The sequence below is a fragment of the Zingiber officinale genome, chromosome 7B (genome assembly GCF_018446385.1).
Source record: "Zingiber officinale cultivar Zhangliang chromosome 7B, Zo_v1.1, whole genome shotgun sequence".
Classification (NCBI taxonomy): Eukaryota; Viridiplantae; Streptophyta; class Magnoliopsida; order Zingiberales; family Zingiberaceae; genus Zingiber; species Zingiber officinale.
Window position 1 is genome coordinate 43832895 of NC_055999.1, and position 27573 is coordinate 43860467.

The 27573-nt window shown below is 39.3% G+C and overlaps 1 protein-coding gene across 1 annotated transcript; it reads right to left on the bottom strand.

The window, feature by feature from the left end:
- Positions 1-71: 71 nt before the first annotated feature.
- Positions 72-26956, bottom strand: LOC122004318 (serine/threonine-protein kinase UCN-like). Its single transcript, XM_042559226.1, has 4 exons — positions 25534-26956; positions 24566-24599; positions 543-857; positions 72-459 (listed from the first exon to the last, which is right to left on the bottom strand). The coding sequence occupies exons 1-4, from the start codon at positions 26735-26737 to the stop codon at positions 72-74; spliced, it is 1941 nt and encodes a 646-aa protein (XP_042415160.1). The 5' UTR covers positions 26738-26956.
- Between the last annotated feature and the right edge of the window lie 617 nt (positions 26957-27573).

Here is a 27573-nt window from a genome sequence, read left to right on the forward strand (position 1 = left end):
AGAAAATTATAGCCTTGAAGCAAGACTACCACTTCCACTTGACTATCAGATCAATTAGAAGTAAAAATGATTTAGAAGGTAGAAAAAGGAAAGGTACAGACAGTGGAGTGAGGCCCTTTGGTCTCCGTCACAATGAGGTTGGCTGGCAACCTATCTTTCGTCTTCTGAGCAGCGGAGACACTAACTTGGGCACGGAAAGGCCCCGGGTTTCGCGAGGGAGGTGAGTGAAGGCGCGGGAGGGAAGAGGTGGCGAAAGACAAAGGTTTGGGGAGGGAGATGGGGATAGCAAAGGACAGATTGCAGGAGCGCGAGGAAGAGAGGATGGGCGGGGCGAAGATGCCAACTATCTCCATCTCCAGATGCTCCAGATCCTTCCACCGCCGCACCAGCTCCGGGATTCGAAGGTCGTCCTCCAGCATCAGGTTGTCTAGCAAAGCCAGCGCCTTCAATCTCAGGCATCTGCGCTAATAATCGATGAGCAAATTCGTCGAACAGGTAGTGAGCGATGAGGGCGACGAAACCAGAAGGAGGCGTAGACTCACTTGACAGAGGCATAGGCGAGGTCGTGGATGGAGACGGCAGAGGAAAGGGGGAAGGCGAGTTGGTCGACGACGCCGCGGGAGCAGTGGAGGGCGAAACGGAGGAAGGCGGAGAAGGAGAGGGGGGAGTGGAGGCAGTAGCGGAGCGCAAAGGCGCGGGAGAAAGGGCTCCAGGGCGTGAAATCGAGGGAGCGGAAGTTGAGGCGGCGCCAGCAGCTAGGGTCGAGGGAGGCGCGGTACCAGGACTTGCAGACGAAGGGGACGGCGACGGCGAGATCTCCGAGGGCGAGGCGGCGAAAGGGGAAGAGGGAGATGAGGCTGAGGTTTAGGTTTAGGCTGAGAGAACGAGCACGATATTGGTTTAGGTTTGGAGGGAATTTTGTGAAGTGTTGTAAATTTTGGCCGGTGAAAAAATTAAATTTTTTTTTTTTGTTCATTAACACCGGGTTTTAAAAACCGTTGTTAAAACCGGTGTCTATTAACAAAAAAAAAGGCGCTCATAGACACCAGCTAAAAAACCGATGTCTATGAGCGAAAATCTGCGCTCATAGACACCAGTTTTTAGAAAAATCGGTGTAAAATACTCAAAGACATCGGTTTTTGCTTAAAACCGTTGTTGTTCCACCGATGTCTATGAGGGTTTTTCTTGTAGTGACTTGAGTTGGGTGTTCGGGGCGAACACAGGAAGCTCAAGCTCATCGGGAGACCAAAATCAATTCCTCATTTCGGTCCCTATTGTAGCCTCTTATATATAGTCTTATATCCACCCAAAGCCTAGCCTCTTAGCCCATGCTAGGGGCCGGCCCCTATCCTTGCTTAGAGCCCAAGCAAGGGGCCGGCCAAGCCAAGCTTGGAGCTCAAGCTAGGGTCGACCAAGCTTTGCTTAGTGCCCAAGCAAGTGGCCAGCCAAGTAAGGAAAGGAAAGGGAATTTTATTAAAAATAAAATTTTGATAAAATATTTCCTTTTATGTTTTTTATCCACATGGGTTTAAAAGAGAGTTTTAAATTTTAAATATTTCCTTTTATAGATTTTATACAAAGGATTAAAAGAGAGATTAGATATCTTTCATTATTTGTAGATGTCTATAATGTTAAAAGAAAGATTTTAATTTTTAAGAAAACTTTCCTTTTTTGTAACCATGACATAAAAGGAGTTTTAAATCTTATCTTTTATAGATATCCATAAAAGGATTTAAAAGAGATATTTTAATTTATAAAACTTTCCTTTTATAGCTAACCACAAAAGAGATAATTTTAAGGGAGATTTTAATTTTTGTTTAAAATCTTTCCTTATTTGTTTTACAAGAGGTGGCCAGCCATATCATGTATAGAAAAGGAAGTTTTATTTTTGTTATAAAACTTTCCTTTTTTGGATTCATCAAGGAATATAAAAGAGAGGTAAAGGGTGCCTTCATGGAACACAACCTCTATTCTATTGTTCCTCTCTCTTTTCCTTTGGTGGCCGGCCCTCTTCCTTTCTCTCTTCTCCTTTTGTTTTCCACATTGTGGCCGGCGGCATCAAGACTACTAGGAGCTTTGGTGGCCAGTTACTAGGAGGAGAAGAAGAAGAGAAAGGAGGCTCTCTTGTCTAGATCCCTTTGGTGGCCGGAGCTTGGAGAAAGAGAAGAAGGCTTTGGTGGATTTCTTCTTGGTAGATCGTCGCTCACACGACGTCCAAGAGAAGGAGAGGAATACAATAGAAGATCAAGAGGTTTTTGTTAACAAAGAAAGGTATAACTAGTTGCTTTATTCCGCATCATACTAGTTTTCTTTGTACGGATTTTGAATTACCAAACACAAGAGGCTAACGATTCTAGGCAATCGATTTTATGTTTCGATTTTGTGTTTCTTTTGTTTTTCGATCTTGTGATTCGATTATTCTTGGTGGTTAAACCTATGGTTACTGTAAGGAGATTAAATATTGAATTTCACTGAAAGACTTTGTCTAGGAAGTGGTGGATGATCTCATACCCAAGAATGCCTAGTGCCTCGCCATGTTTAACCTGAAAGTCGATCTTTGAAATAAATATTTAATTAACTTTATAACATGGGTGGATTTGGATCAATAATGTTAAGCATTATTTGCGATCCAACTCTAAACCTCTAAGAATAGATAAGTTGAATTTGGAATCAATAATGTTAAGTTCTGTTTGCGATTCCAAATTTAATTTCTAAAAAACACAATAGGTTGTTAGGAAAGGTTCAGGACTTGTACAAAATTTTTGTATAGGGGAACCAGTAAGATATTCCGGGTAGCAACCAACAAAAGGTTGCGGCTTATCCTTTACGTGACTAGACACCACATAAAGGAAAATGCAGAAGATAACTTATGGGTACAGAGCATTTCTTGTTGATGATTCTGAGATGCTTTAGAGAGATAGTATTTCTCTACCTCCTTCTGTATAGCTTGTCTCGGGAGTTCTTGAACCAAAAAAAGAGGAATCGTGGTATAATGGTTTATAAGGAGATGGTTAGCCGACTCGCCTAATATTGTTCCATGGGAGATCCAGACTCATGGACCGATTGGATATAGGTAGATATCCTTGGTGGTACATATAGATATATGACATGTAATGATGCGGAGAATGTGGTGGTGTTAGTTGAATAACACCTATTAAATCTGACCGTTAGGGGAAGTTTCAGATGATGATCTTCGAGGAGCAGAGCGATGATCGACAATTATGTCGGTTAGCTATTTGTTGATAGTGCTTCTCTATCCTGGTGTGCATTGCTCGTCACTAGATGACACTGAACTTCAGGTGGAGCAATCATTGTATGATGTGTTGCAAGACAATGGTTAGTCGACTCAACTATCATTGTCTCCATAAGTAACTCAAGACCTTGACCACATGATCTTTTATTAAAGGTCTTGAAGTCTATAATTCAGATAATTGATATTTTGTCGATAGTTATCGGAGGATATTCCTCAGATATGATTATGAGATTTGTGGAGATACCCTCCTGATGGGTAGACTCTCAGTCAGGAGGTTAAGTGCCACTTTAGACTCTAGATTGTCATTCCCTTACTGTGGATATTTGAGTATTCGAGATGATGAGATTGGACAGACTTTTGGATATATTTAGTTTATTGGCAGTGGGTGTTGAAGGTTGGATGACTTTCTTTTCTTTATTTTTGTACGAGAAGTTATAGGTTTGATTGATGTTGAGGATGGTTTGAGATTGATGGATATTATGAGATCTGATGTTGTGATATGTTGATTTCTGATGATTTATTGGTGGATATCCTTTTAAACTACATCTAAATGTTATGATATCTGGTTTTCTGATGATCTATTAGTGGATATTTGACTTGGTGGTGTATTATTTGGTGTTTGATGTTGATAGTGACATGAGGAGTAGTATGCCTTGATATTTATGGATTTGGTGATCTATAGTTAGTAAACATATTACAGACTTGTTATCAGTGATATTACAATTGAGTGTGTCCGTTGTATCTATATTACGAGTGTTGGGTTGTATACTATAAGTCTAGCTTTTGTATGAACATCTGTTTTGAAATATTTTGAAATGAGAATCACTTTGGTCAAATGTTCACATTTTATATGTGTCAATGCAATTGTCCATTTAATTTATATTATAGATAACATGGTGTGTGGTGACACACAGAAGATCATGTTATCGGTTCCTTATAAATTATAAATAGTAGCTCACAACCAAGATGGATTGGGACAAACCATTGGAACGATTGTAGTGTAATTTGCTATTAGTTTATCTTGACTATAAAATTATACTAGTACACTATGTGTGTATTGAGCAGGACCATTTGAGGTTGTTTGATTTGTATTGACTACATAAAAAAATAGAACCTATGTTATTATGGATGTGCGTCCTCTTAATCCCTATATAATAACAAGCACTTAGTATTTATTTCTTTATCTTATCAATGGGTGAGATTTATTCGTTAAATCAATAGGCCCGATGAGTTGGAAAATAGTACTATTTATATGGAGTGCTGTTGATTATAGAAGGAATCTGTGTCCTAATTATTAGGCTGATGATGTCCCCTTGAGGTGCACATAAAGATTATCATGTAAACTCTGCAGGTGAGCTTAGTCCGACATGATAATAAAGTTGAGTGGTACTAGTCTTGGAATCAGATGTTAATTAATTGAGTTCTCAGTAACTCATTTAATTAACGAGCATACGATATCTTAAACACAGGGAGATTAACGCACTCATGATAAGAAGGAGCCTATATTATAATATGGGTTTGGTGCGGTAGTTCAATAATAACCCTTTAGTGGTATGAGTTATTATTGATGGACTTGAGTTGAGTGTTAGGACCGAACACAGGAAGCCTAAGCCCATCAGGAGGTCTAAACCAATTCCTCCTCTAGGTCCATGTTGTAGCCTCTATATAAAGCCTCACATCCACCCATCCAAGTAGTAGTTGTTGTGGTTTTTGGTTGGCCACCTCCTTTCCTAGGGTCGGCGGCACCACCTCCTTTCCTAGGGTCGGCGGCACCACCTTCTTTCCTAGGGCCGGCGGCACCACCTCCTCCTAGGGTCGGCGCGACCTCCTTTCCTAGGGTCGGCGGTGCCACCTCCTCCTCCTAAGGTTGGCGCCACCTCCTCCCCCTAGGGATGGCGCCACCTCTTCTCCTTGCTAGCGGACGACGCCTCTTCACCTTGCTAGGGGTCGGCGCCTCTTCTCCTTACTAGGGGCCAACGGCCCTTGCTTAGCATAAGCATCCTTTGTGGAAAGCGGCTTGGAAAAGAAGAAGAAGAGGAGAAGGTGCCTTAACCTGGAGCTTCTCTTGGTGGTCGGAGATTTGGAAACAATGAAGGGAAAGGTGTTTGCAATCTTGGCAGATCGTCGCCCACACGACGTCTAAGAAGAGAAAGAGGAATACAACAGAAGATCAAGAGGTCTTTAGCTATAAAGGAAAGGTACAACTAGTTCTTTGATTCCGCTGCGTAATTAGTTTAGTTTTCTTTGTATCGATTTTGGATACCAACACAAGTGGCCAGCGATCTTGTACTTCAATCAAGGTGTGCTTTGATCAGTCAAGAACTTGCTTGATTGATCAAACACATGTTTGATCGAATATGCGGGTTGCTAGAAAAAGTTCTGTACTTGTACAATTTTTGTACAGGGAAATTGAAACAGAACAGAATTCCAGCGCCTTCAAGTGGTATCAAAGATAGGTTTTCTGACTCTGTTTGATTGGTTTTCGGTTAAAATTATGCACTGCTCATATATAAGTTTAGGAAGGATAATAGTTGGATGTGCTAGAAAGATTAACTTTGTGGTTACAGGCATCCTAGGTCCAACTATTAAGGCTTTTTGTGTTTATGTATGATTTGAACCCTCTGGCATGTCGAGGTTGTTTTGTGTTGTGCATGATTGTAATAATTAAATACAGCCGGCTGCTGTATTATTTTTTTTTACATTCTGTTCGATCTAGATTACATGTAAATTCCTTTGTGGAATATAGGATCGATAAATGTAAATTTTTATTTCTTTTTGTTGCACCTTGTATCCTTGCTATGTGTGGTGCTATTTTGAGGACCGAAGGTGAAGCAAAGAAGGAAGCGAGATAGACACGACAGCTTGATCCATTGGTGGCATATAGGAGGACAGCGATGGATGATGCCATAATAGTTGAAAATTTTATTTCATATTTATTGCCTTTATATGCTGGTTTTATGTGCTGTGATGCTGTGTGCTGTGATGTGTGTGCATGTTAAAATTCCTTAATTTAAATAACTAAGTAGGAGAGAGATTATTTAAATAAATTCCACGGTCTCAATTACTAGTTTGTAAGTGATGCATTCGAATTTGCGCGTTGGCTTTAAGTGCCTTCCTCCATATCGGATGAGTTTGTTTGCGGATCACTAGATCAAACTTCCTCTATTGATGATTATAAGAAATTATTTAGATATGTGTGATCTTCTCCATCTAAAGGGGTGCAATCCTAATTAATGGATTAAGTATCAAGTAATGGTATATACTTAGGCGCATTTAATAGTATCCTCCCCATCGGAGTCACTGCTATTATTTATTTGACCGAAGATGAACCAACAATTAATTTTATTTGTCATAAAGTTAGGTTGACAAGATAATAAAATTAATGGGTAAAACCTCCTCTTACAAATGTTTGAATTAGTATACATTCACACTATCGTGACATATGAAATTCACGGTGTTTTGAGGTGTTGGTGAATTTAAATTATATTGTTTGAGGAATCAATATTATTTTAAATTCTAAAGTTTTGACCAAATATTTTATTTTGTGATTCTCAGGATTTCAAAATGGCTTTCAATCCTCTTGTTGTTATTTTAAAAGAAAACAAACTTACTGGTCCAAATTATATTGATTGGAAGCGGAACTTGGACAATATCTTAACAGCTAAAGAATACAAGTTCGTACTTCTTGATGTCTATCCTAGCGTGCCTGATAAGGACTCTAGTGAAGAGGAGATAGAGAGACATAGGAAATGGGTCAAGGCAGATGAGATGGCGCGGTGTTGCATTTTGACTTCTATGTCAAATGTGTTGCAACATCAGCATCAGGCCATACCCACTCCCTATGACATGATGCTCAATCTCAAGGAACTCTTTGGACACCAGAATCGGGCAGCCAGACAGGAGGCCATGAGAAACTTAATGACGACCACCATGACTGAGGGGGCACCCGTAAGGGATCATATCCTCAAGATGATGACTTATTTGAATGAGATGGAAGTCCTTGGAGCTGAAATCGATGGGGAAACCCAGGTCGATATCATTCTCCAAACACTGCCCAAGAGTTTTGAGCAGTTCCGCCTGAACTACAACATGAACAAAAGAGTTTATTCGTTGGTGGAACTTTTGACAGAACTCTAAGCTGCAGAAGGACTATTTCGTCAAAGTTCTCAAGTTCACATTGCTGAAAACGTTTCTGCCTCTAAGCCGAAAGGCGGAAAGAAGAAGAAGAAAAAAGTTGGTTCGGCAAAGAAAGTGATTCGACCTCAAGGGACTAGGCCGTAGGCAGGTGTGAAGAAGCCGAAAGGCAAGTGCTTCACATGCAAGCAGTCTGGACATTGGAAGGTGGAATGTCCTCGCAGAAAGGAGAACAATAAAGGTATATCTTATTCATTAGTTGTTGAAACATGTTTAGCAGTGTTATCTACCGGTACCTGGTGTGTAGACACGGGAGCCACTGATCATATCTGCAAGTCATTGCAGGGGTTCCAGGAAACCAGAGGACTACATGAAGGGGAGATCACCGTCTACATGGGCAATGCTACGAGAGTGGCAGCTGTTGTAGTGGGAGATGTTTATTTATCTTTTGATAGGAATAAAACTTTGATTTTGAAAAATTATCTTTACATACCATATTTTAGAAAGAACTTGATTTCAGTTTCTAAATTATTTATGAATGGATATTCTGTTTCTTTTGATGACAAAGTGGTTGTCAAGAAAAATAGGGTGGTTATCTATTCTGGTGCGTTGGTTGGTAATTTGTATACTCTTAATCCAATAACTCCCACGATGCAATAAATGGAAATTAATAACACATCTTCTAATTCTAATAAGAGAAAGCAACCTTCAGAAATAAACCAAACATATCTTTGGAATCTAAGGTTGGGTCATATTAACTTGAGTAGGATTCAAAGGTTAATAGCTGATGGACCTTTGCGTTCATTGGTAGTGGAAAACTTTCCGACCTGCGAGTCTTGCTTGGAAGGAAAAATGACCAAGAGGCCTTTTAAAGCAAAGAGGTATAGAGCCAAAGAAGTGTTGGAATTGGTTCATTCTGATTTGTGTGGGCCTATGACTATCCCGACAAGAGGTGGTTTTGAATATTTTATCTCTTTTAAAGACAACTATTCGAGATATGGGTACATTTACTTAATGCACCGCAAGTCTGAGTGCTTTGATAACTTCAAAGCGTACAAGGCTGATGTGGAGAAACGTCATGGTAAAAGTATCAAGACACTACAGTTTGATCGTGGAGGAGAGTACCTCTTAGGAGAGTTTAGGAGTTACTTATCAGAGGTCGGGATTCAATCCCAATTGTCTGCACCTGGTACACCCCAACAGAATGGTGTGACGGAACGAAGGAATAGGACTCTTATGGAAATGGTTAGATCAATGATGAGTTATTCAGAATTATCAAATTTGTTTTGGGGATATGCTCTGAAAACGGTAGCGTACATTCTGAACTTGGTACCTTCTAAGTCAGTACCCTCTACTCCCACAGAATTATGGAATGAGCATAAGCCTAGTTTGAAACACATAAGGATTTGGGGCAGTCCAGCACATGTGCTGAAGGAAGATGCTGATAAGTTGGAATCACGTATAGAAGTTCGCTTGTTCGTGGGATATCCTAGAGGAACGAAAGGTGGTTTGTTTTATAGTCCTAAAGATCAGAAGGTCATTGTTAGCACCAATGCCTGATTTTTAGAAGAGGACTATGTAATGAACCACAAACCCATGAGTAAAATTATTCTTGAGGAAATAAGAGAGGGCACTTCTACTTTAGTACCAACGGTACAAGATGAGATACCACAAGTAACTGCAACACATGTCACAAATGATGCACAATTATAGGTAGTGCGTCGTCGTAGTGGGAGGGTTATTAGATAACCTGATAGATTCATGTTTTTGGAAGAGTCTTCGGACTTGATCCCTGGTGAACATGAAGAGGTTGTTATCGCCAAGATTACATCAGTAGATAACCTGGCATATCCTTTCACTAAGGCCCTTTCGGCAAGAGCTTTTGATAGGCATGTTGAGGGGATTGGAATCAGATGTATGACAACAATTATGGTAGCATAGTATTTTAGTATAAGTGGGAGATTGTTAGGATGTACTATAAGCCTAGCTTTTGTATGAACATCTGTTTTGAAATATTTTGAAATGAGAATCACTTTGGTCAAATGTTCACATTTTATATGTGACAATGCAGTTGCCCATTTAATTTATATTGTAGATAACATGGTGTGTGGTGACACACAGAAGATCATGTTATCGTTTCCTTATAAATTATAAATAGTAGCTCACAACCAAGATGGATTGGGGCAAACTATTGGAACAGTTGTAGTGTAATTTGGTATTAGTCTGTCTTGACTATAAAATTATACTAGTACACTATGTGTGTATTGAGCAGGACCGTTTGAGGTTGTTTGATTTGTACTGACTACATAAAAAAATAGAACCTCTATTATTATGGATGTGCGTCCTCTTAATCCACATATAATAACAAGCACTTTACTTAATATTTATTTCTTTAACTTATCAATGGGTGAGATTTATTCATTAAATCAATAGGCCCAATGAGTTAGGAAATAGTACTGTTTATATAGTATGTTGTTGATTATAGAAGAAATCTATGTCCTAATTATTTAGGCTGATAATGTCCCCTTGAGGAGCTCATAAGGATTATCATGTAAACCCTGCAGGTGGACTTACTCTGGCATGATAATAAAGTTGAGTGGTACTAATCTTTGAATCAGATGTTAATTAATTGAGTTCTCAGTAACTCATTTAATTAACGGGCATACGATATCTTAAACATAGGGAGATTAACACACTCATGATAAGAATGAGCCCATATTCTAATATGGGATTGGTACGGTAATTCAATAATAACCCTTTAGTGGTATGGGTTATTATTGATGGACTTTAGTTGAGTGTTCGGGCCGAACATAGGAAGCACAAGCCCATCAAGAGGCCTAAACCAATTCCTCCTCTAGGTCCCTGTTGTAGCCTCTATATAAAGCCTCGCATCCACCCATCCAAGTAGTAGTTGTTGTGGTTTTTGGTTGGCCACCTCCTTTCCTAGGGCCTGCGGCACCACCTCCTTTCCTAGGGTCGGTGGCACCACCTTCTTTCCTAGGGCCGGTGGCACCACCTCCTCCTCCTAGGGTCAGTGCCACCTCCTTTCCTAGGGCTGGTGACACCACCTCCTCCTCCTAGGGCCTGCGCCACCTCCTCCCCCTAGGGTCGGCGCCACCTCTTCTCTTTGCTAGGGGACGACGCCTCTTCTCCTTGTTAGGGGCCGAGACCTCTTCTCCTTGCTAGGGGCCAGCGACCCTTGCTTAGCATCGTTTGTGGATGGCAGCTTGGAAAAGAAGAAGAAGATGAGAAGGTGCCTTATCCTAGAGCTTCTCTTGGTGGTAGGATATTTTGAAACAACGAAGGGAAGGGTGTTTGTTATCTTGGTAGATCATCGCCCACATGACGTCCAAGAAGAGAAAGAGGAATACAATAGAAGATCAAGAGGTCTTTAGCTACAAAGAAAAGGTACAACTAGTTCTTTGACTCTTCTTCGTAATTAGTTTAGTTTTCTTTGTATCAATTTTGGATACCAACACAAGAAGCCAGCGATCTTGTACTTCGATCAAGGTGTGCTTTGATCCGTTAAGAACTTGCTTGATTGATCAAACACATATCTGATCGAACATGCGGGTTTCTAGAAAAAGTTCTATACTTGTACAATTTTTATACAAGAGAATTGAAACAAAACGGAATTCCAGAGTACACTTTTTGTACAGTGCCATTACTGCCCTTCTCTGCTCTGGTTCACCACCACAGTAGCAATCGGATTTCATCCAAGAGAAGTCCGTCGATAGTAGATTGAGGTAAGGCATGCTTCGTGTTTGATTAGCCAAAATTTGATCTCATTTTCTATTTGTGGATATGGTGATTAGCTGTTTGATGATGGTGATTAGCTCTGACCATTAATGTTGGTGATGCAGGACATATGTTTGACGAAATGCCCTAATTCCTCTTGTCATCTCTATTTGCGCCGGCAGCACCATCAATGACCATCTGTTGTTGTGAGTTGCTGCTAGGGCAGAGAGCATCCATTGTAAGAAGTTGTGAGGTAACGAGAATCCCTTCCCATGTTGTTGTTCATTCACATATTTGGAATTTGATTAGTCGCAATTATAGGAGTAATTAATCTTATTATATGAAATTAGAATTTGGTCATGGATTCAGGAATGATAAAATCAGGTAGTTGTTTTGTGGAGATTAATTTTCTATTAATGATGAAGTTGATGATATTAAATAGAGCCATAGAATGGTAAATGGAATGATTAATGTTATTAAATCCAATGTAGTGATGGATTATAAATGAGGTTAGTCAATTCTTATTGGATGATTTATGTAGGGTTGATTCATGATGTGTAGTAGAGGGTAAAATGGATTGTAGAAATTGATTAAGTTGTATTTGATGGATTAATGGATTGTAGATTATGATTGGAAAGATAATAGGATTCATAGATGATTTGATTATAGTTTCCCCTAATTAGTTTGAGTTGGGATTTAGCTAGTTGTTGCATATGTAATTAGCTAAATTGTAATTATGTGATTTGTAGGACATTGATTCAAGATGAGTGTCTCGATGTGGGATTATTTAGCACGACCGACATATAAAGGTGGGTACTTCCTGCTTTGTCTCTTTAGTACTTTGACGCTAGTGCATGATCTTTATATTCGGATAGTTGCTATATTTATCTTGACTCCACTCGTATTTTTCCTGTGCTTGATACTTATCAGCTCGATCTTTGAGATAATCAACTTGATATCTATACAGTCTCACGTTGCTATCCATGATATTTAGCAGCTACTAGATACCATACTTACTTGTTTTGATTGTTGTTTATTCAGATACCTTATTGAGCATGATGGCTTACTGTAGCATACCTAATTTCTATTTATATATGTGTGATGACAGTTGCATCTGGTTCATCATATCATTGCATGAATACTGATGACCATTGTCTCCCTTGTGGTATGAGAGAGTTGTCAGTCAGCGCCACACACTCGACCACTCATGGGTAGTGCTATCTGGAGCAGATTGTTGGGTTTTTCGGGCCGCGAAAACCGCATTTTAGGGTCGCGAAAACCCCGAATCACCCATGCCACTGGTTCTCGTGCGAAGGATAGATTTCAAAATACGAGTACGAGTTTCAAACTATGATCTATAGTAGATCTACAAAGGAAAAATATTTTATACCTTCGATGCGTGCCCTCGCAAATCCCGCAAGTTCAAGATACGCCAGATCTCGAAGTTGTCAACGTAGACAACTCTCTAGTGATATCCACACGAACAAGAAGTGTTCTCTAACACTCAAGGATGGAGAAGAGAGCACCACAAGTGTGCTAGCACTTCTTGGGCTCTCGGGTAGGATTTAAAAGAGAGAAAAGAGAGAAAGCAAAAAGGAATCTTATACACTCACTAGTAGTATCCTCCTTTGTTACCTTCACTTTCCCTTATTCTCTTGGAACACAACTCACACACCTTCTCCCTTGCTTGAGACCCACGACCAAGAGAAGAGAAGGAGCAAGAAGAGAGCTTAGGAGGAGGAAGATCACTTGAATAATAGTTACTCTTGCAAAATGAAAATCTTTTCATCTAATTAAGTGGTTTGTAACCTCCATGGGATACCAAGAGTCACAACTCTTGGTAACTCCCATGAGGTGGCACTTCACTTAAGTAACCATGATGATGTGGAGCATCATCATTGGTCCACTTAATGCCAACTCACCAATGAGGTGGCATAAAGTCAAGTCAAACTTGACTCTTCATCTTCCTCTCAAGTCAAGTCAAACTTGACTTAATCTCTCTCATGGTTGATCTAATCCAACCATTTAATTCAAGCCAATTTAATATAATGAATCTAATTCATTTAATTTAATTGATTCAATGAGTCATAATCTAAATTAGACTCATTGAACACATGAATCAACTTGAGTCCAACTCAATTAGCCCAATTAGGATTACTCTTAATCCAATTTGATTCATCAAATGAATCTAATCCTCTTGGTTCATCATATGAACCTAATCTCCATCCACTTGTTCTTTGTGTGTGACCCAATAGGTTCTTGTAATGTTAGCAATGCCCCTAAACTCATTTAGAAACATAAGTAATGAGCGGTATCTAGCAATACATCATTACTACCCAAGTTACAAGAATGTTGAGATCCAACATCACCTTGTGACTACTAATTGTGACTCCTCACAATATATGACAAGTGTCCTTCTATCCTAGACATCTAGATTGATCAATGTGAGGCATAGACCGTGTCATCCTCTAATCAATCTAAATCTTGAACTCCAAGTAGACTCACTCGATCAAATGAGCTCAACATCTCATGTTGACTCATTTGGGCATGGCCATGCACTTCGTGGTCTAACTCTATCAAGAATACCGATGTCACTCCCGTCATATGGGAGGGATAGATCCCATCTACATCACTCACTTCCCTCTGCATAATTTGTTATATACCCAGTAATCACCTTTATAGTCCACCCAGTTACGGGTGACGTTTGACGAAACCAAAGTACATAACTCCTTATGTAGGGAACCATGGTGACTTCAGGTCTAAGGACCAATAGTCATACTAATAGTCACATGAGAAATTATATGACACTCATATAACGATCCATGATACTTTCTCATGGCGGGTCATTCAGTATACATTCTCCAATGCATACCCATGTGTCAACTTGATATCTCTATATCCATGACTTGTGAGATCAAGTCATCGAGTTGACCTACATGCTAGTCTTATTGCATTAACATTGTCCCTGAATGTTAATACTCGACTAGGAATGATTAAGAGTAGTATTCCCTATATCATCTCACTATCGGTTCAACTAACCGATTGATATAGGTGAGAACCTTCTACTCAAGGATGTTATTATACTTAGTTTATTTGGCACAAATACAAGTAAGTATAATAACCAAAAACCAAATGCCTTTATTTATATAGAATATGATACAACAAGTCCAAAATACAATCATCAAATGATTGGCTCTAGGGCTCTAGCTAACAATCTCCCACTAGCACTAGTGTCAATCAGTGTAGGCTCTAAGCCCCAATGACCTAGTGTGACAATCATGCTTCCTCTGTGCTAAAGCCTTGGTCAAGGGATCTGCGATGTTAGCCTCTGTAGGTACTCTACAAATCTTCACATCTCCTCTCTCGATGATCTCTCGAATGAGATGGAAGCGTCGTAGTATGTGTTTGGTCCGCTGGTGTGAGCGAGGTTCCTTCGCCTGTGCTATAGCTCCATTGTTGTCACAATAGAGCTCAATAGGGTCAGCAATGCTAGGAACCACCCCAAGTTCAGTGATGAACTTGCGAATCCAAACTGCCTCCTTTGCTGCCTCTGATGCAGCAATGTACTCGACTAGAATCAGCTACTGTGTCCTGCTTCAAACTCTTCCAGCTCACAGCACCACCATTAATGCAAAACACGAACCCCGACTGCGATCTATAGTCATCCTGGTCGGTCTGGAAGCTAGCATCACTGTAACCCTTTACAGCTAGCTCATCATTGCCTCCATATATCAAGAAATATTCTTTAGTCCTTCTTAAGTACTTAAGAATATTCTTGACCGCTATCCAGTGACTTTCACCTGGATCTGACTGGTATCTGCTCGTCATGCTCAAAGCATACGAGACATCAGGTCGAGTACATAGCATAGCGTACATGATAGATCCTATGGCTGAGGCATAAGGGATCTGATCCATGCGGTCTCTCTCCTCTCTAGAAGAGGGACCTTGAGTCTTCGAACGACTCATGCCATGTGACATCGGCAGAAATCCCTTCTTGGAGTTTTGCATGGCAAACCGAAGGAGTACCTTATCAATGTATGTACTCTGACTTAGGTCAATCAATCTCTTAGATCTATCTCTATAGATCTGTATCCCTAGAATACGGGATGCCTCACCTAAGTCCTTCATTGAGAAGCAACTCCCTAGCCAGGTCTTGACAGACTGAAGCATAGGGATGTCCTTCCCAATGAGCAGTATGTCATCCACATACAATATGAGGAAGACAACTATGTCCCCTACAACCTTCTTGTAGACACAAGGTTCATCTTCATTCTTGATGAAACCAAACTGTTTGATTGCATCATCGAATCGAAGATTCCAGCTAGTTCATAAAAGGACCTATGCAGCTTGCATACTCTACTAGTATGCTGTGGATCTACAAAACCCTCAGGTTGTGTCATGTACACATCCTCGAGTAGGTTTCCATTCAGAAACACGGTTTTGACATCCATCTGCCATATCTCATAGTCATGGTAGGCTGCAATAGCAAGCATGATCCGAATGAACTTAAACATCGCAACTGGAGAAAAGGTTTCATCATAGTCAATACCATGAATCTGCTTGAAACCTTTAGCTACCAAGCGACCCTTATAGATAAGTCCATCCATTTCAGTATTTCTCTTAAAGACCCACTTACACCCAATGGGTTTTACCACTTCAGGTGGATCAACCAAAGTCCATACTTGGTTGGTGTACATGGATTCCATCTCGGATCTCATGGCCTCTAGCCATTTCTCGGAATCTGGTCTCATCACAGCTTCCTGATAGGTGGTAGGCTCATCCTCTATGAGCACAACGTCATCATGGTCAGACAAGAGAAATGAGTATATCTTAGGCTGACGACGTACCCTATCAGACCTGCGAAGAGGTATGTCTACTTGAACTGGTTGTTGTTCCTCAACTCTTTGTGGAACAACATCATCCACAACATTTTGTGGTTCGAGTTCAACTTCCATCGAGGCTTCAGTGCTATTGTTCGCATCTTGAACTTCTTCAAGATCGAACGCGCTCCCACTAGTCTTTCTAGAAACAAAGTCCCTTTCTAGAAAGACCCTAGTCTTTGCCACAACTACCTTGTGTTGACTGGGAATGTAGAAGTAATATCCCTTAGTTTCCTTGGGATATCCAATAAAGTAGCACTTGTCAGATTTGGGTCCTAATTTGTCTGAGACTTGACGTCTAACGTAAGCCTCACAACCCCAAATCCTCATGAAAGACACCTGGGCTTCTCTCCCAGTCCATATCCTATATGGTGTCTTTATCACGGCCTTGGATGGAACTCGGTTGGGTATAAAAGATGCCGTGTCTAGAGCATAGCCCCAAAGGTATGTCGGAAGATCTGTGTGACTCATCATAAATCGCACCATATCTAATAGGGTACGATTCCTCCTTTCGGATACACCATTCCACTGTGGTGTTCCAGGAGGAGTGAGTTGGGATAGAATCTCACACTCAGCTAGATAGTCACGGAACTCATGGCTAAGGTATTCTCCACCTCAATCTGATCGAAGTATCTTAATACTCTTGCCAAGCTGGTTCTGTACTTCATTCTTGAATTCTTTGAACTTTTCAAAGGATTCAGACTTATGTGTCATCAAGTACACATAACCATATCTACTGAAGTCATCAGTAAATGTGATGAAGTACCTATAACCGCCTCTAGCAGCGACATTGAAAGGGCCACATACATCACTATGTATGAGTCCTAACAAATCAGTCGCTCTTTCGCTGTGCCCACTAAAGGGAGTCTTGGTCATCTTGCCTAATAGGCATGACTCGCACGTCTCATAAGATTCAAAATCAAATGAGTCCAGCAAACCATCCTTATGGAGCTGGGATAAGCGCTTGTCATTTATATGACCTAAGCGACAGTGCCAGAGGTAGGTTTGGTTCATGTCATTTGACTTGAACCTCTTGGTATTTATGTTATAGATAGGGCTCTCAAGGTCTAGAATATAGAGTCCGTTTATCAGAGTTGCACTACAATAGAACATATCGTTTAAATAGACGGAACAACATTTGTTATTTATTATAAATGAAAAACCTTTCTAGTCTAAACAAGAAACTGATATAATGTTCTTAGTCAAAGCAGGCACATAACAACAATTATCCAATTCTAGTACAAGCCCAGAGGGCAGAGATAGAGAATAAGTTCCTACAGCAACAGCAGCAACCCGTGCTCCATTGCCTACTCATAGGTCCACCTCGCCCTTCGTCAATGCCCTGCTATTTCTCAGCGCCTGCACATTAGTACAAATGTGAGAAGAACATCCGGTATCTAATACCCATGATGAAGAAATAGAGAGGTTGACTTCTAAAACATGTATACCTGAAGTAGAAATCTTATTTCTCTTCTTCGTAAGATCTTCCAGGTATTCTTTGGAGTTCCTCTTCCAGTGCCTTGCTTGTCCTTGATATAGGTGACAAAGATGTTCAACCATATCGTAAGCGCCCATCAACTCATGTTGCTTCTGAAGCTCAGAGTTCATGGTCGCGAGCATAAGACAAGACAGATCTAATGCGTCATCTTGATGCTTCTTGTAAGCATCTCGGTCTGCTCGCGTGGCAGTGGCAGGAGGAGCCTCCGGAATGGGCTGCTCCAGAACGTGCAGTTTATGTTCTTGGGTGAGAACTATTCTCAGGTTCCTGTACCAGTCCAGAAAATTTGCTCCGTTGAGCTTGTCCTTCTCAAGGACAGAACGCAGAGAGAAGTTGTTCGTGTTTGACGTCATGGAAATTCTACAACAAAAATAAATGCAGAAATAAATATCATATTCTTAATCATTTAATTAGGCCTTTAACTAAATGATGCTCCCACTGAATTCTATAATTCATGTGGGACAAGATCCACATCATACTAACCCTTGAGTTAGCTTTGGCTAATACGCCCGAGAGTTAATATATATGTGATTTTGACCTATCTTTCCAACCGTTGGAAGAATGCCTATAGTTATACTTGATCCAACCGAGTTAACTAGGAATACTCAATCTAATTAAGTTGTACTCACCCATGCGTTGATAGGCGGGACCAAGATTGTCCCTTCGTACCCTACCAAGATAGTATGTGTTGCTCTGCTTTGGCAGATTCAACAACTACATGCGATCGATGTAGTGGTAGGTATCACGGCATGGTAGGCATTACGAGTTGACGTGATTTAGATCTAATCTAAACGATGATGCGTATCATATACTTGATAGATCTAATCTAATCGAAGGGTGCATCATGTGCATGACTTAGATCTAATCTAATCGTTAGGCACTAATTAATTACTTAATTAACTAGCATGCATCACATACACACAAAAGCAATTAATTAAATTAATTTGTAATTTAGTCATGGCCCTACTACAATCTTCTCAAGCCAATGAGAAGATCGGATGGTCAACCTAAGGTGAACAGCTTCTCAAGCTCCTTCCGTTGACCACCTCGTGTTGCTCGTGCCCTCCTCGTAACTCCGTCTCGTGTGGACCTTCCACCGCTTCAAAATTTACATTACAATTTTGAAACTCGAGTTACATTCGAGTCTAAATCTAATTTACAACCAAAATATAAGAGAAAGGCACGACGTGCAGGTCGTGAAAATAAAAAATAAAAATAAATACATACAGCACGCACATCACATAACGGCACGCGGGCCGTATTATGAATTACAACACAAATCCAATCACATTAGGTCTTTTGGGCCATGAATATCACAAAATTAATATATAATTCTAAATTTTTTTTTTTTATAATTTTCTGTAATTTTCATAATTTTTTACAATTTTATGAGTAAATTTTTCCCGGCGATCCCGTTTAGCGTTTTCGGGCGCAATCGTGGAACGAATCCCCTTGCGAGGCCAGGGGCAGCGCCCCTACCCGCGATCTAACCATTGCGAGGGTTCCTTTGCGATCTAACAGCATCTTAGCCCACTGCCCCAAAAAGATTTGGGGCGAAACCAAGCCGTTATGGAAAAATCTTCCCGGTAGCGGAAGCCTACAAGTGCCGAAACACTTGTGCTTCGCTTCTACGAGAAAAAACACCCATTAAAACTATAAAAACATGAATTTACAGAAATTTTACAGATCTATATTTTTCATAAAATATGAATCTAAACTCGTACTCGCTTCGCACGTGGCTCTGATACCACTGTTGGGTTTTTCGGGCCGCGAAAACCGCGTTTTCGCGTCGCGGAAACCCCGAATCACCCATGCCACTGGTTCTCGAGATTTCAAAATATGAGTACGAGTTTCAAACTATGATCTACAGTAGATCTACAAAGGAAAAACATTTTATACCTTCGATGCGTGCCCTCGCAAATCCCGCAAGTCCAAGGTACGCCGGATCTCGAAGTTGTCAACGTAGACAACTCTCTAGTGATATCCACACGAACAAGAAGTGTTCTCTAACACTCAAGGATGGAGAAGAGAGCACCACAAGTGTGCTAGCACTTCTTGGGCTCTCGGGTAGGATTTAAAAGAGAGAAAAGAGAGAAAGCAAAAAGGAATCTTATACACTCACTAATAGTATCCTCCTTTGTTACCTTCACTTTCCCTTATTCTCTTGGAACACAACTCACACACCTTCTCCCTTGCTTGAAACCCACGACCAAGAGAAGGGAAGGAGCAAGAAGAGAGCTTAGGAGGAGGAAGATCACTTGAATAATAGTTACTCTTGCAAAATGAAACTCTTTTCATCTAATTAAGTGGTTTGTAACCTCCATGGGATACCAAGAGTCACAACTCTTGGTAACTCCCATGAGGTGGCACTTCACTTAAGTAACCATGATGATGTGGAGCATCATCATTGGTCCACTTAATGCCAACTCACCAATGAGGTGGCATAAAGTCAAGTCAAACTTGACTCTTCATCTTCCTCTCAAGTCATGTCAAACTTGACTTAATCTCTCTCATGGTTGATCTAATCCAACCATTTAATTCAAGCCAATTTAATATAATGAATCTAATTCATTTAATTTAATTGATTCAATGAGTCATAATCTAAATTAGACTCATTGAACACGTGAATCAACTTGAGTCCAACTCAATTAGCCCAATTAGGATTACTCTTAATCCAATTTGATTCATCAAATGAATCTAATCCTCTTGGTTCATCATATGAACCTAATCTCCATCCACTTGTTCTTTGTGTGTGACCCAATAGGTTCTTGTAACGTTATCAATGCCCCTAAACTCATTTAGAAACATAAGTAATGAGCGGTATCTAGCAATACATCATTACTACCCAAGTTACAAGAATGTTGAGATCCAACATCACCTTGTGACTACTAATTGTGACTCCTCACAATATATGACAAGTGTCCTTCTATCCTAGACATCTAGATTGATCAATGTGAGGCATAGACCGTGTCATCCTCTAATCAATCTAAATCTTGAACTCCAAGTAGACTCACTCGATCAAATGAGCTCAACATCTCATGTTGACTCATTTGGGCATGGCCATGCACTTCGTTGTCTAACTCTATCAAGAATACCGATGTCACTCCCGTCATATGGGAGGGATAGATCCCATCTACTTCACTCACATCCCTTTGCATAATTTGTTATATACCCAGTAATCGCCTTTATAGTCCACCCAGTTACGGGTGACGTTTGACGAAACCAAAGTACATAACTCCTTATGTAGGGAACCATGGTGACTTCAGGTCTAAGGACCAATAGTCATACTAATAGTCACATGAGAAAGTATATGACACTCATATAAAGATCCATGATACTTTCTCATGGCGGGTCATTCAGTATACATTCTCCAATGCATACCCATGTGTTAACTTGATATCTCTATATCCATGACTTGTGAGATCAAGTCATCGAGTTGACCTACATGCTAGTCTTATTGCATTAACATTGTCCCTGAATGTTAATACTCGACTAGAAATGATTAAGAGTAGTGTTCCCTATATCATCTCACTATCGGTTCAACTAACCGATTGATATAGGTGAGAACCTTCTACTCAAGGACGTTATTATACTTAGTTTATTTGGCACCAATACAAGTAAGTATAATAACCAAAAATCAAATGCCTTTATTTATATAGAATATGATACAACAAGTCCAAAATACAATCATCAAATGATTGGCTCTAGGGCTCTAGCTAACACAGATGTCACTTGTCCTGTAGTTCTCCCACTCAGTCACTCATGTGTAGTGATAGCTGGAGATGTGAGTAGTTGGGACCCCATTGCTACGTAGCTAGTTAGCTACTCAGCACCTGTCTACTCGGTCACTCGATAGTAGTGGTAGCTAGAGTGAGTACAGCTGCCATTGTCCTGACTTCTCGACCATACAGGGGTCGTGGTGCAGAGGGGTGGGCAAGAGTGACCATCCGTGCATACACTGTTATTATTATACCTGCTGATGTTGTTGATTACTTATGCAGTTGTTTTATTATATCCATATGATATATTTACATATGTTAAGTTATATACCTATTGCATATGCTTAAACACTAGCTTACTTGTTAGTAGTATGTATATACCTCACATATTATCCTTTTAGTTATAAGCAGTACTGTAGCAGATCTTTACTACTCCTGACCTTCTATTACTAGCCTAGGATATGGTTTCAGGTATGGATATTTATTATGATATCACTGTTGTATCTGCTATTTTCCCTATGAGACTATATAACTTTGTATCTCTAGTTCTTTAGTATACTCATGCACTATCTGTCTATTACCCGCCGAGTCCCAGCACTCACCACCCCATGAACTGGTTTATTTCGCCAAGTAGTAGGTTAAGGATTTATAGAGTTGCTTGGAGATCCTGTCCGCCAGTCCCATGCCACATCGAGTGACTTCTTCCATTATTGCTTTTGTTCGTATTATTGGCTTTGGACTTATTCAAGTATATGTATCTTTTTTATCGAGGTCAGCTTTATGGTTTCTTATATTTAGTTTGATGTTATCATGTCAAGCCAAGCCGACTTGTAGTTAGTTGTATTATGGTTTTGTGATCATTATTTCGTGATTTCCACTCTCTTTTGTTTCAGCTCTGTGGGTTGTTTATTAACTGCGTAGTTGTGCTTACTTTCAACCATGTGTGTTGTTTATAAACTGCGTGATTGTGTTTATATCCAACCATGTTGGCTGTAGTTTTCTTGTGAGTAGTCTTGTGTCAATGTATATTGGTTTCATTTGTCACTGCTACAGGAGAGCTGTTGTCCAATTTTCGTTGGACAACCTTACACTTGGGGTATGACAATAGGATTTTCTGATTGAAAATATAGATTGGGTGAGATGACTATGAATTTAATTCAAATTCAAATTATAAATTAAATTAAAATAAATTTAAATTAAAATAAATTAAAATAAAGTAAGCTAAATTAAATTAAATTAAATTAAATTTAAATAAATAAAATTAAATTAGATTAAATTAAAATAAAGAACAATATTAATTTAATTTAACCTAAAATCAAAATTAAATTAAACATATGTTAATTAACATATTACATTACATTAAAAATATTCGAAAAATTATTTTAAAAATGCTTTTGGAAATCATTTTAAAAATCCCTTTTAAAATATTTTAAAAATTACTTTAAAAATTACTTTAAAAAATTCTTTTAAAAATCCTTTAAAAATTACTTTAAAAAAATTCATTTAAAAATCCTTTAAAAATTACTTTTAAAAAATTTCTTTTAAAATCTTTTAAAATCATTTGCAAAATCTTTTAGAAATTACTTTTAAAATTATTTTAAAAATTATTTTCAAAATATTTTTAAAATTCTTTTAAAATCCTTTTAAAAATCTTTTAAAATTATTTTTAAAATTATTTTTAAAATTTATTTAAAAAAACTTTAATGAAATCATAAACTTAAAGTTTAATTAATTTAATTAACTTAAAATAAATCTTGATTCAACAAATAATCAACCAAAACTTAAAACTTAGCACTTTAACTTCATTAAATATATTCAAACATAAATAAAATTTGAACTTCAATAAGTGTTTATCTTATTTAATTATTTCAAATTTTATCAACTTATCTAAATTCAAGTAACAATCAATTAACTCAATTTTTATTTAGTTAATCCTAATTTATTAAATAATATGAATTTTAATTATTCTGATCAATTAATCAAATCAATACTAGTATAAATTAATCAACTGAATAAAATTAATCGCTTTCAATAACCAATTCAATGTTTACTATTAATCCAAAAATAATTGTAACTTATTTGTTAATTCAATTTAAGATTAAATTATATTAACTTATAGTTAATCCTAATTAATAAATTAATCAGAAATTAAATTATTAACTAAATCTTAACTTAATACATTAACATCTGATTTATTCATTAATCAGTTAATATGAAAATAATATTGAACTTGACTTAAATACAACTTAAGATTAATCTAAAATTCTATTTCTAAATTTAAAATAACTAAATAATCCGTGATTAATTAATTATTCAAAACGTTAATTATACAACTCATTCATGATTAATTTTTTTTATTATTTAAGTTCGAATTTAAAAACAAAAAAAAAGATGAAATTATGTCTACCTTAGATAATATATATTAAGTATCTCTCTAAACACGTAAGATTATCATGTTTGAAAATCTAGAATGGTTGAAATGCTAGGAAAACAAAATTGAGTCATGATTACAATTAGTATACACTCTTTAAAATGATTGTTGACCAATACTTAGTGACTTGATCCTTTAAAGTCAACCATAAACTTATAGACCCCAGACACATAGGTGGTTAATACAGGTTTCCTAAGGAAGTGTTAGATTAAGGGGGAGACTTATTTGAAAGACAAATTTAATCAACATTGTATTTTTAAATACTTGTGAAAATTTCTTTTTAAATATTACTTTGAAAATTCATTAACAAAAATATCTGAAAAATATTTTTCTTTCAAACTTTTGAAATTATTCTGAAATACCTTTTTAAAAAAATATTCTAAAGATAACTTAAATATTCTTTTAATTTGGATCCAACCCCCTAGACACATAGGAAGTTTTCCTTATGGTTAACAAGGATTTCTAAGGGTGTGTCAAGTTGAGGGGGAGTCTTGATTGGAAGATTAAACATAATTTTTAAATTTTTATCAAAAATTAGTTTTACAAATATATGAAACTCCATTTAAAATTAATTTGAAAATATTTTAAGAAATACTATTTTGAAAAACTCTTAGTTCTTAACATTATTTGGAATATTGCATTGAAAACACCTTGAAAAATATTTTTCTAAATTCTTATAAAATTTTATGTTTGAAAATTGTGTGCAACATATCTTTGAAAAATACTAGAAGAATTTTTTTTTTCTTTTCAAAAATGGTTTGAAAATTGAATGTTAAAAGTTGCTTAAAAAGTTAACTTAAAAGCCAACTTTAAATATTAGTCTACAACACCACCTTGAAAAATTATTTTGAAAGTCCCCTTTAACAACTACTCTGGAAAATTACATCTTAATTATGTTTTTAAAACACTTACTTATGTCTTTCAAATATTATTGTTGGTGCAAAACCTAATGGAGAGTAACATTCAGGTTATGTCTTTTTGATGTGTATCAAAGGGGGAGAGTGATCTTAAGTTAGAAAAGTTAAGATCTTAAGTTAAAAAGTTAAGAATATTTATAATCTCCCAAAATTTTTAAAATCTCTCAAACTTCGAGAATTAACCCTTAAAGATCCCAACCTATCTTAAGAAAATTGTCAAACATAAAAATTGAGGAGATTGTTGGTGCAATCGACCTCTAGGGTTTCGATGTTTGACAATGTACCTTAGTTTGGTCAGTTTAACAAGGGTTAATCCAAACAGGACTTAATATTTGGAAGAGAAAAGTCTAGTCAGGACTAGATGACACTACAAGAATTTTTGCATTCAACAACACCCAATAGACAACGCTTTTTAATAAAAACGTTGTCGTTCTTTGTTTTACAACGCTTTTAGTGAAAAGCGTTGTCTATGGTATTTACTTTTTACTAAAGACAACGGTTTTTAATGAAGTGTTGTCTTTAGTGTTGTTGTTTATGGTCAAAGACAACATTTTTTTAAAAAAACGTTTTTTAAAGTGTTGTGTATGTTTCCCCTAAACTCACTTAAAATAAATTCGCAGCCCTCGCTTTGCTAAACTCTAAACCCTCAACGCGCGCGCGCCTTCTCCTCACCACTCCTCTCCACGAGTTCTCCTCTCCACTCCTCTCCATGAGTGCCTTCTCCTCTCCTTCTCCTCTCCACGAGCGCCTTCTCCTCTCCACTCCTCTCCACGAGCGCCTTCTCCTCTCCACGAGCGCCTTCTCCTCTCCTTGCCGCGTGATCTCCTCTGAACCCTAATCTCGACCCAAACTCCTCACGCAAAACTCCTCACGCCGGCCCAACTCCTCCAAGTCGAGATCCCTAATCTCGCATTTCCCCATCTCCTCAATCAAAGTCAGCTTACCCTTCCTAATCTTCTCACGGCTCCTCAACTCCTCTGAACCCTTCGATCTTAGTTCCTTCCTCGCAGAGCAGATTCGAGAGTAGGAGGAACGGAAGAAAGAAAGGTAAAATTACCGGCGCCAGGAACGGAGGCCGCGCCACCTCTGGCAAAAGCTCCCATTTCACCCCATCGAAGAAAGGGTGCGCCTTCACCTCCTCCGCACCCCCACTAAACCCTAATCTCCTCTCCGGGTCCTTGACCACGAGCCGCTCGATAATGTCAGTGAGATCGGTGCGCCGCCGGCCTGGGAACATTGGCGGCAGCGTAAGAATGTTGCGCAACGTCTCCTTCCTGTTCCGCCCCCGGAAGGGCGTCTGTCCGTATGCCATTTCGTACGCCAGGATCCCAAGCGCCCACCAGTCCACCGCGAAGCCGTGCCCTTCGCCGCGCACCACTTCCGGCGCCACGTACTCCTCCGTCCCCACGAACGAGAACGACCGCTCGTCGTCACCACCGGATCCTTCTCTGGATTTCGAGATGGACGAGGAACTCGTCCTACGGCGACTCGCCGGGGAGACTCTCGCCGACCTCCCTTTCTTGATCTGGTCGTCCGCGGCGCCGAAGGAGAACACGCGTGTGAGTTTCCTCCGGGGGGCGTGGCTGTGGTTGTCGGAGGGAAGTGGAGGAGGAAGGGAGGAGTGGGTGGTCGATCTGGCAGGGAGGTGGCGGGAGAGATCGAAATCGGCGAGCATAATATGGCCGGATGAACGGAGGAGGACGTTCTCTGGCTTGAGGTCGCGGTAGGCGACGCGCATGGAGTGGAGGTGGGCGAGAGCGGTGACGATTTCCGAGAGGTAGAAGCGGATCGCGTCCGCGGAGAACGCCTCCTCGTTGGAAGGAGAAAGGGAGCGGCGGAGGGCGTGGAGGTCGCCGCCGGGGCAGAAGGGGATCGCCCAAGCGAGGAGGTCCGGCGTCTCGACGGAGCCAAGGAGGGAAGGGAGAAACGGGTGGTGGTGATCACCGGGAGCGGCTGAGAGGCGGGACAATAGGGATAGCTCCCAGCGGGCGCGGCGGAGAGCGTGGGGTTTGGCGGCGGACTGCTTGTCGAACACCTTGAGGGCGAAGAGCGTGGGGAGGCGACTGCCGGGTGCGGCGCTGACGAGGAAGACCGAGGCCATGGCTCCACGGCCCAGGACGCGAACCGCCCTGATCTGGTTCAAATCCAACACCACCTCCTCATCCATTTGAATTTGGATCAACCAACCTATACAATGCAGGTAACGTGTTTGAGTGTTTGCCTCAATGGTCTCTGTTTCCACATCTCGCTCGATTCTTGTTCTTCTTGAAGCAGCTCAAGCGCTCAAGCTCCGTGTGTTCCTCTCACCCAAAAATTGAGGTCTGCAAACAGTAAGTGGAGGCAATACAAGACCCATCTCACCCAAAAATTTATTTTAAGCAGGCGTGACAAACCTGAGGAGTTGAATGAGCCACCTGTTGGCTTTGAAATTACAAGAGAAGATTGGCGTGCGTTTGTCATTAGTCGCATTTCTGAAGATTTCATTGTAAGATTCTAAATTTTTTCTTTTGAAACTATTCGATCATAATTCATTATGTATTATTCAAATTTGATATGTCGCCTGTTTGAAATAACTAGAAACTCAGTGATCAACAAAAAGAGCGAAGGAAAAAAAATAGATATCCTCATCGACTCTCACGCAAAGGGTATGCACGCTTTGCTGAAGAAATTGTAAGTATTTTTAAAATATATTTCCTCTAAGAACCCTCTAATTGATTCACATTAAATTATTTCACATTTGTTATTTGATTTTTCTTTGTTGTAGGGGACTGAATTATGTGATGATAATGACATCAATAGAGCTATTATGTGGAAGAAAGGACGCGCCAACAAAGGAGGAGAGTTTGAAGGTGAAGATTTGGTGGACACAGTACACAAGATTGTAAGTAAATTTTCATGTTCTTCTGATAATGACTTCAATATATCTTCTAGTTTTCGAGAGTAAAGTTGCATGCATGCATACCCTTTGCGTGAGGAAGCCAAGGCAAGCAGTGCAATGAGGAG

Bases quoted from the DNA above. Each gene is read 5' to 3' on its own strand.
- LOC122004318 (XM_042559226.1), bottom strand. From the start codon at position 26,737: ATGGATGAGGAGGTGGTGTTGGATTTGAACCAGATCAGGGCGGTTCGC. The intron at 858-24,565 runs GTAAGTGTTTTA...CCTAAACCTCAG, and splicing joins ATAATATTTGAAAGACATAA to CCTCATCTCCCTCTTCCCCT. The intron at 460-542 runs GTGAGTCTACGC...TTATTAGCGCAG, and splicing joins CTCGCCTATGCCTCTGTCAA to ATGCCTGAGATTGAAGGCGC.